The sequence below is a fragment of the Orycteropus afer genome, unplaced genomic scaffold, assembly GCF_000298275.1.
Source record: "Orycteropus afer afer isolate SDZICR_OR568_19922 unplaced genomic scaffold, OryAfe1.0 scaffold00088, whole genome shotgun sequence".
In the NCBI taxonomy this organism is placed as follows: domain Eukaryota; kingdom Metazoa; phylum Chordata; class Mammalia; order Tubulidentata; family Orycteropodidae; genus Orycteropus; species Orycteropus afer.
The window spans coordinates 415,398-425,505 of NW_006921675.1; the positions used below are offsets into that span (position 1 = coordinate 415,398).

The 10,108-nt window shown below is 45.1% G+C and overlaps 1 protein-coding gene across 1 annotated transcript in view; it reads left to right on the top strand.

The window, feature by feature from the left end:
* The window catches only part of SYNE2 (spectrin repeat containing nuclear envelope protein 2), a 285,164-nt gene extending 275,379 nt beyond the window's left edge, over positions 1 to 9,785 (top strand). Inside the window, exons 105-111 of the mRNA XM_042781144.1 lie at positions 849 to 1,051; positions 3,298 to 3,498; positions 4,667 to 4,795; positions 7,255 to 7,446; positions 8,676 to 8,762; positions 9,276 to 9,322; positions 9,572 to 9,785. Coding sequence (XP_042637078.1) covers positions 849 to 1,051; positions 3,298 to 3,498; positions 4,667 to 4,795; positions 7,255 to 7,446; positions 8,676 to 8,762; positions 9,276 to 9,322; positions 9,572 to 9,785 — 1,073 coding nt within the window. The remainder of the gene's footprint in view (positions 1 to 848; positions 1,052 to 3,297; positions 3,499 to 4,666; positions 4,796 to 7,254; positions 7,447 to 8,675; positions 8,763 to 9,275; positions 9,323 to 9,571) is intronic.
* Positions 9,786 to 10,108: the final 323 nt, after the last annotated feature.

The window sequence follows — 10,108 nt, forward strand, 5'->3', positions numbered from 1 at the left end:
TAATTAGGAATTAACCAACTATATAATTCACAAAAACTGTTGCACTTACTCTACAGGAGTATTATTTTAGAACCAGCTGACCTGTATATATGACCTAATTCAGACTGTTCACTTTATGTTCAAAAGTATTCTTTAAATATTGGCAAAATGAGCCTCATATGATGAAGTGCATGTTTTAATGACTTCACTTGTGTATAAAGATCAGACATGAAGATGATGAAAAGAGTTGTGATAGGGGTCTCTTCATGAGACCAGTTCATTGATTATAAAAGTGTTAACTGAGGAACATCCATTAAGTCTAAACTACAGCTGATAGCCCTGATCTGACTAAACCAAAAACCAAACCAGACTCACTGCCATCGAGTCTGATCTGACTCAGAGCTACCCCTCCTTGGGTTTCTGAGGAACTATGGAAGAAGAGTGCCCGATCTTCCTTCCGAGGAGCGTCTGGTGTGTTTGAACCGCCAGCCTTCTGGTCAGCAGTCAGATGCCTTAGACGCTACGCCACCAGAGCTCCCCCTGATCTGATTATTCACAGAGTAAAGGAGAAAACACCTTAAAAACAGTAAGAACTGAAATGCTGAACTTGAGACCTACCACATATTGGCAACAAGCTGGGTTTCCTACCACCCACCTGCCTCATTCCAGCCTTGGTGGGAGTGTTGTGGCACAGGCCTTGAACCAGAGCCTGAGTCAGGGGAGGTGCCATTTCATACTCCAGGCAAAGAGAGAACTCCCAAATCCTGTTCCTCCCACAAGGTTTTCATCACTCTGACCCCCAGTTAATTGGGAGCAGAGAAATGTGTTTGCATTTTTGCTGTTTTTTAATTGTCAGCTGCTTATTCCAGGTGCCTTTGACAGATGGGAGGCGATTCAACCACAAGAACTTCACAGCAAACTTAGAATAAAACAAAACTTGCAGCAGCTGAACTCTGATATCAATGACATCACCACTTGGCTGAGAAATACTGAAGCAGAACTAGAAACATTAAAGATGGCAATAGCCCCCTCCAATATCCAAGAAGTAGAACTCAGAGTGAAGAAACTGAAGGTGAGTTGAAGGTGTGAAGGGAAAGAAGAATTCAGAACACATTTGTGGCATTAGAGAAGCCTTGCAAATGGTGTGTGGTCGGGTCCTGCCTGGTCCATTGCTCTTCTGTCCCTGGCAATGACATAGATGCAGATTTTTTTCATGTAGAAGATTTTTTTCTTTTTTTTTTTTTTTTTTCAAATGATGCTCAAAGCTGGGAGGGTCAGGCTTCAGAGGCATCTGTAGGCCCTAGGCATGTTTTCCCTTAACACTGACTTAAAACCACCCTTCCAATGTATGTGACAGTCCCAGTCAGAATGAGTGATGGAACATCTTGGAAGGGTAGGAGGTGGGACGACTAGCTTATCACTGGTGAATGCTGTGACCTGATCTGGTTACCCTATTATGCACTTAGGATGTCTTCACCCACAGAATGAGCCCCTGCCCTGCTGGGACTGGCAAGGAGCAGGGGAATGGCAGTTTGAGCCCTGTACTTTGGGGGTTCTCTGAGCATGAGCTCTGAGAGAACCCAGAGCCAGGGTCTGGAGTCTCCAAGCACTCTTCGTATTTTTGGACTCTCTGAGTGGTGTAGTCAACACATTTGGCTGCTAACTGGAAGGCTGGCACTTTGAGTCCACCCAGGGATGCCTCCAGAGAAAGGCCTCCTGATCTACTTCCAAATAATCGGCCATCGAAACCTCTATGGAAGGGAAAGCACAAGAGTTAAAGGCAGCAGAGGTGAACACTGTTACATACACAATCTTGTAATAAGAGTAATAACAGTAATTTTCGAGTAGATACATAGATAGATCATCTGAACAGGGATGGCAAGGCGAATGGGACCACACCCATGAATATATGCCAGTGTGACTGAGGTTATCTCTACCTTTGTATTTATATGTGCTGCAAATACATCCATGGATGTAGTAGAGCATACAGGGGACAGTTACGAAAAGGTCTTAATCATAACCAGACACCTTGAGGGAATGAGTCGCTGGGTATGGAGGCTCAGGACCATAGTCTAAGGTCAATTGGCATAATATAGTCCACAAAGACAATGATCCACATCCTACTTTGGAGCATAGTGACTGGGGTCTTAAAAGTTTGTAAATGGCCATCTCAGGCAACTATTGGTCTTTCCCTGTCTGGAGCAAAGAAGAGTGAAGAAAATCAAAGACACAGGAAACAATTAGTCCAAAGTACTCCTGGAGCATGTGAATCCCAGACTCCATGACCCTCAAACCAGAAGAACTAGAGGGTGCCTGGTTACCATTGCTGATGACTCTAAAAGGGGCCGCAGTAAGAGCTCCCAGATAGAGTAGGGGAAAATGTGCAACAAAACTCAAAATCATAAAAAAGACCATGCTTACTGGTCTGATGAGAACTGGTGGAACCCCCAAAACTATGGCCCTTAGACACTCTTCAAGCTAGGAATTAAACTTAAGCCTTGTGACTCAACTGTCAGCCAGATGATAGGTCTGTAAGGTGAACACTAATATCAGGAGGGCATGCACTCATTAGACCAATCATGTATATGAGGTCAAGAGGACAGCATTTGCCCAGGGATAAAGCTAGGAAGGCAGGAGGAGATGGCAAGGAAGGACAAAGGGAAGGGGTGGGTGCAGGAAAGAAGTAGGAAGAGTGGGATTATAGTAAATGTCACAAAACAGAATGCGTATGGATTGTCAAATGGAAATCCATCGTTTAAAAAATAAATAAGTATATAAAGCCACCTTGTGGAGCACAGTTCAACTCTGACATGCATGGGGTAGCCATGAGTCAGAATTGGCTCAACAGCAATTGGTCTTTGGTTTCATATTTTTACTTTGATTTTCCTGTGTGCACTGGTGTATCGGGTTACTGTTCATCCTAAGAAATAACATTTCTGTGATATTTGGAGCAAATGCAGAATAACTGGGTATATTTTATCTGGAAGACTTTTAATTTGGTCTAAAAATGTTATTGAGCCAACCAAAGAACCGTGGCGCTAGAGATCACCAGGGTCTGTGCACGCCTCCAGTCTAGTCAGCTGCCTGGAGAGAGGCAGGCAGGCCTCTGTACACCAGCCTTGCCTGCAGCCAAGTTCACTGACCTTGTAAGGCAGCTCCTCACCTGATGCTTCCCAGCCAGTCACGGACAAGGTCACTCTTGCTTCAGTGGCCACAGCTTAGAAAGTGTTTGGAGGATCTGTTCCCTAGTGAAGTTCGAGGTGAACCCCACATTACGATTTTCAGAGTGCCCAACATGATCTTTTCCTTCTGCTGTAGGAGATCTTAAAAGCTTTTGACACCTACAAGGCATTAGTGGTCTCTGTCAACGTGAGCAGCAAGGAATTTCTGCAAACCGAGAGCACCGAGCCCAGAGAGCTCCAAAACAGACTCCACCAGCTGAGCCTGCACTGGGAGGCGGCGCAGGGTGCCGTGGACAGCTGGAGAGAGGGCTTGAGGAAGTCACTCATGCGGTGCCAGGTACGCTGACTCAGCACCAGGCCTCCCAAGAGCCTGTGCCCAGCCAGGGAGCAGCAGCCAAGCTCTTAGGGCCCACAGAGATACGGGAAGCAGATATTTTTATCATAGTCAGGCTGCTTGGGCTCAGTCAAGTGTGACCTGTGTGAGGAAGCATGTGCTTTGCTGCTTGTTTCCAAAGAGAGGCTACCTGCCATCTCTCAGGCCTGATGTTTGCCTTTGCCCAGGCCCACTCCAGAGTAAGGGTTCTAGCGAATGTTCCTGTTGGTCAGAAATGCCATGTCAGCACTGCCCCCTCCTCTGTCCTTTTGCCAGGAAGGCCTGAAAACAGAGTGATTAAGAAATCTGTCCCTGAAACAGGAGTGGTTTGATCCTACTCTATAACTTAGTAGCTGTGTGACTGTGGGCAATTCATTGAACCTTCTAGACTTAGTTTTCTCTGAAATATGGGGATAATTTTAGTACCTACTCACTAAATGTGGAGTTCTGGTAGCATAGTACCTAAGGCACTGGACTGCTAACCAGAAGGCTGGCAGTTCAAACCCACCAGCCACTCTTCGAAAGGAAGATTGCCCAACCTACTTCCATAGTGATACTAACTCGGAAACCCAAGGAAGGGTTGCTGTGAGTTGGGGCCAACTCAACAGCACATAACAACAACAACAACTCACTAAATGAGGTAGTACGTGCCATCCTAACTCTGCCCCTGATACATAGCAAACACCCAGTGCATGGTAGCTGTGCACTGCTGTTTAGCTCTGACCTGTCTTAGGCAATGTGAGTCCACTTCCACACCTGCATGGAGACCTGCCCCTGAGCCACAGCCTGTCCTGTTGGGGCGAGAGTCCCTGAATCAGCAAATGCGAAGAGTGATTTGTGTAGGTAATTACATAAATTACGAAAAAATGGGGCCTCACTTTTCTGTTAGCACTTTTTGTTTCGCAGAATTCATCCTGCCTCCTGGAACTGTGCCAAGTGCCCTCCCCTTCCCTGCTTTCCCATTCCTTGTTTTGGGGCCTGACGTTTTGTTTAAACCTGGCCCTTTTGCTTACTGGATAAGACAAGAAGAGCAAATGAGTATGATGGGTTAGAAGCAGCCAGCTGCCTTCCAGCACCTCTTCTTTAGTAGATCTAAGAAAAGGCAATTCTGTGACGTGTATTATTTTTCAAGGACTTCCACCAGTTGAGTCAGAGTCTGCTCCTGTGGCTAGCAAGTGCTGAGAACCGAAGGCAGAAGGCTCATGTCACTGATGCGAAGGGCGACCCCCAGGCTCTCCTGGAGTGCCAGAAGGCACTAATGGTAAGTTTCTTCCTAATGGGTGCTACATCACCACTGGCTTCGGTCAGCTACCATAGTCAAGAGTACTTAGTCTGCCGTTTGTGAACAAAAACCGCAAGTGGTGTTTGTCTTGGGGTGGGTGGGTCAGAGGCAGCACTCATGCATTTAGCCCTCATTAGTGCCTCCAATTAGCATCTACCGTGCATCCTCTTAAGGAGCTCTGGTGGCATAGTGCTTAAGGCATTTGACTGCTAACCAGAAGGCTGGCAGTTCAAATCCACCATGGAAGGAACATGGGCAGTCTACTTCCATAAAGATTTACCACCTCAGAAACCCAAAGGAAGGAACATGGAAGGAACATGAAAACTCCATGGAAGGAACATGGGCAGTCTACTTCCATAAAGATTTACCACCTCAGAAACCCAAAGGGGGCTTGTTATGAGTCGACTCAATGGCCCTGACTCTGGGGTTTTTGGTCTGTTGCATCCACTTGCTATTCTGTAGCACAGCAGCTCCCAGGCATGAAGAGCCGCAGTGCAGAGCGGCACGTCTTTATAAGACTCAGAAATTGAAGACATAGACGTTTAGCCATATCTTGGGATACTTATGACCATTTGAATACAAGTACTTTTCCCCATGTGAATACTGCTCATTTTGGGGGAGACAGTGTCTATTTGTTTGGCAGCCATGATGAGTTGGATGTTTTCTACACCCTTTACAAAAAAGTCATCTTGGAGGCTAGCTGTCATCTCATCTATTTATCTCACTAACAAACCGAAATGAGACCTCTAGGTATTCTAGCTTGTACTCATATCTGTTGTTTAACACACACACACACCCCCATTGCCGCAGAGTCATATCCAATTCATAGCGACCCCTCCTTGGGTTTCAAAGGTGGTATCACTACGGAAGTAGAATATCCAACCTTCCTTCTAAGGAGCAGCTGGTGGATTTGAACCACCAGCCTTCTGGTTAGCAAATGCCTTAGGCACTATGCCACCAGAGCTCCCATATTTGTCCTGAAATCTTTGTAAAGCTCCACTCCCTAGAGCAGCATGGTCCGATAGACTTTTCTGTGATGACGGAGATGCTCTGTATCTGTGCTGTCCATTATGGCAGCCACTAGCCACATGTGACTATGGAATACCTCACATGTAGCCAGTGTGACTGAGAAATTGAACTTTTCATTTTAATTAATTTAAATATGATTATTCAATTGTGTGTCCAGTGGCTTCCATGTTGTGCAGCAAGTAAGGTAACTCCCCTCAACTATTCAAACTGATTCGCCTAATACATAACTCCATATTACTAAATTAGTATACTTAAACTGATATTTAGGAGCTCTGGTAGCATAGTGCCTAAGGCACTTGACTGCTAACCAGAAGGCTGGTGGTTCAAATCCACCAGCCACTCCTCAGAAGGAAGGTTGGGCAATCCTACTTCCGTAGTGATACTGCCTCAGAAACCCAAGGAGGGGTCGCTATGAGTCGGGGCTGACTCAACGGCACATAACAACAACAACAACAAACTGATATTTCTTTTTTTTTTTTTTTAATGTCGTTTGTTTGTTTGTTTAGTGCTGTAGGATCCCAAGAACAAATTTAAGGACAAATCATCAACTGACAGCAGTGTAAAATTTCTTAGATGCTCTCCCTATATACAATATACTTATTATTATTATTATTATTAACTTTTATTGTGGTGAAAACATATACGACAAGACATTAACCAACATAACAACTTCCACATTTATAACTCAGGGACATAGATGATATTTTTCATGTTGTGCCACCATTATTGCTATCCTCCAAAATATTCTACCACCATTAGCATAAACTCAATGCCCCACAAACAGAAGCTTCCCCTACCCCTGGTAACCACTAATAATCTTTGGGTTGTTTTTGTTTTTTCCCTTTTTTTTTTTTTTAAACCTTTCTAGCAATTTTCTGTCCCCTCCTCTCCCATCCCTGGTAAGAAGCAAAGAAAGTTTCCTTCCATATATAAACCTTTCCTTGACTTTTTATAATAGTGGATTAATACAATATTTGTCCCTCTGTGATTGATTTATTTCACTCAGTATAATGTCATCCACATTCATCCACATTACGCAGTGTTTTGCAGACTCTACATTATTCATTAAACTGGCATCTCTTAATTTATCGATCTCAGATTTTCCCTTGACTTCCTGCCGCAGTGGATGAGGCCTTGATCTTCCCACACAACATTTCTCCCTTCTTTCCTCTCACTTGCCTAGTAGCACAGTGTCTTCAGAAGGAGAAAGAACAAAGAATGGAGAGAGAGAGATAACCTACTGGTTACCTAAATGATGCTAGGCAGGCATATGTAAGAAGTAAAAGGTTCTGGAGTTGAACACTACTCATCATTCATTCCAGAACTTTCCTGGCACTAAGAAAGCTACATCTGGCTACACTGACTTCCCTTTGATAAGCAACTTTTTAACACTCTTTTTTTATTTTTAGCAACTTGAAAAGGAGCTATTAGAACATCAACCTCAAGTAAACTCCTTACAGGAGATTTCAACCAGCCTTCTTATTAAGGGACATGGAGAAGAGTATATTGAGGCTGAAGAGAAAGTGCATGTTATTGGGAAGAAACTCAAACAGTTACTTGAGCAAGTGTCCCTAGATTTAATGTCTTTGCAGGAAAGCCAGGTGAGTCCACTCAGAACTTTTAAATGTGAACAGTATCATATGAGATGCAAACAGGCAAGCAATGTAACAGCCTTGCTGTGGAGTGAGGACATAAGCTGGAGTCTCACTCATGCCCCCTCCTTTCTAAGGGGTGGCCTTAAAGAGTTACAGATGCTCTTTGAATCTGTTTAGTCCTTTGTAAAAGGGAGCTAACAGTAGTACCTAGGTCTTTGTATGGAGCCATAAAAAGCAATTCTAATCCCGTTATCTGCCTTGCCTTCATACCAAACGTACTCATCTTCCGCTTTCTCATGTGACAGTTTCAAGTCCACCTCATTGTCCCATTCACTTATTTTTTCTTTTTAACTTTTTATTGTGATTTGGGTGCAATTTTGCAAAGCAGATTCATTTTACACTCTAACATTTCATATGCGTTTTATTTCACAGCACCAATTACGATCCCCAAGATGTAACAGTTCTCCTCCCACCTCCTCCCTGTGGTTACCCCTTCCCTATGTCCTTCTTACCAATGCATTCCTGCCTGTCTAGATTTCTCCCTGTGCAGATGCTGCCCTTCCAATCTCTCCTGGTCATTTTCTTATGACCATGGACTCACCAAATTCAGCGCACGCCTATCCCTTCCATCCTGTTCTTGTTTGTTACCATCAAGTCCATCCTGACTCATGGTGACTCCATGTGTGCAGAGTAGAACTGCTCTATATATAGGGTTTCAAGGCTGAGACCTTTCAGGAGCAGATAACCAGGCCTGTCTCCCGAGAGACCTCTGGGTGGATTAGAACCTCCAACCTTATGGCCAATAGTCAAGCACTTAACCATTTGTACCACCCAGGGACTCCTATTCCCTCCATTCTAGAGCTTATATACTTCCTCTTGTGTAACCAAGACTGTTATCACAGTAGAGACCTGGGGTGAGTTTGCTTTGAACTACAACCTTTTCTGTTCTCTCTTGCTGCTGCTAAACTTAGTCTCCCCACCCCTAGCCCCACAGTATGCTATGGGTTTTTAATGCAAATGGTTGGTCTTGCCCAGTTTATATTGCCTTTTGTCTGGAAATATCTCTGCTAATAGGGGGAGCAGAACACCAGAGGAGCCCCCTCTATAAGAAAGATTTAAGCTGGAGGGTGGGGGGAGCAGCACAATGGAGAATCTGCAAGGGGCATGTTTTTATGCTCTTGAGACTATCCAGAGCCTTCCGTTACCCTCACCTGAACTTTGGGTATGGATTTCAGAACCCAGAGCCATCTCTGCCCAGCCTTGACGAGGTTGACCCTGGGGGCCAGCACTCGGCAGCATCTGTGCCAGCTACCCAAGCGAAGGTGAGAGCCCGTCTTCTGTGAGAGCCACAGTGGTTATTTTTTAAAGTTACTGACATGACAGGAACTTGGAACTCAAAGGTCCCATTAAAATTTCATGACAACACAGATCTACTTTCACCTCCTAATTAGCAGAAAGGCTTACTCCAAAGTGTAATAAAAAAAAATTTAAAAACCCCCCACTTTTTGCAGATCTAATTCAAAGACTTTCTTCTACTTACTCTTCTTTGGGATCATAGTAGGGCGTGAAAGATGAGAGCCCATCTAGCATTGTTGAAGGGGTTCCCATTTCACCATTAGAAACAGATCAACAAACTGCAATGTGAAACCCTCAATAGTTTAACAAACCAATGTTTGTCCTGCGTCATAGAGTTTAATCTCCAGTGTATTACTAATAAATCTCAAAAGCTTAACAAGAAGATGACCTAAGGAAGCTATAATTTAAGAAAGGACATTTTGTCACTGGCAGGACTAAACTATCTTCAGTTTACTCATTGTATTATGTTTATCCAGCAGTTTGGAGCTGAGAGAACCACAAATGGCGAGAACAAGACGGACAGCAGGTAATAGGACATTACAGTTAGCAGTATGTCACCCCCCTTTCACACCAGTCTTCCCAATGCCACCTCAATGTCATGATAAAATCTGCCTTTCTGGTTTGCTTTCATCTGGAAAGGACTGGGCTTTGCTTCCAAAAGTGAACCCCAGCTATTGGCCTGGATTTCTTATTTTACGTAAGCAGGGGTTAGGTAACGTCAGTGGATTTTGCTTTCAGAACCTACTGACCAGTTTTCAACCTCCTCTGCCGGCAGGGTGCCCGGCCTCGGCGGCTCGCGGCCGCAGCGCTCCTTCTTCTCCCGGGTGCTCAGGGTGGCGCTGCCCCTGCAGCTGCTGCTGCTGCTGCTGCTGCTCCTGGCCTGCCTGCTGCCCTCCTCTGAAGAGGACTACAGCTGCACACAGGCCAACAACTTCGCTCGGTCTTTCTACCCCATGCTGAGGTACACCAACGGGCCACCCCCCACGTAGGCAGCCCAGCCTGGCCTGCAGCACCACACCACCAGCCTGTTTACCACGGTGCCCAGCCTGTGGGTCCCCAGCCCAACCTGTGAGTGACTCTTGGCATTTGGTCTTGGGAGATGCTGCAGACACCTCCCTCTGAGCCTGGTGAGAGAGCCCTCTCTGCAGCCCAGGGTGGTTTTTAAGTGATGGGCGTTCTTCCCCTGGGGCAGGGAACCTGTGCAGCTATTCCCCCAGGGGATTTGCAAAGCTAGTTGGTTAGTTTAGGGATCTCTGGAACACGCAATTTCCCAAGGAGCCAAGCACTTTGTGAATTCTGATTTGTTTGTAAT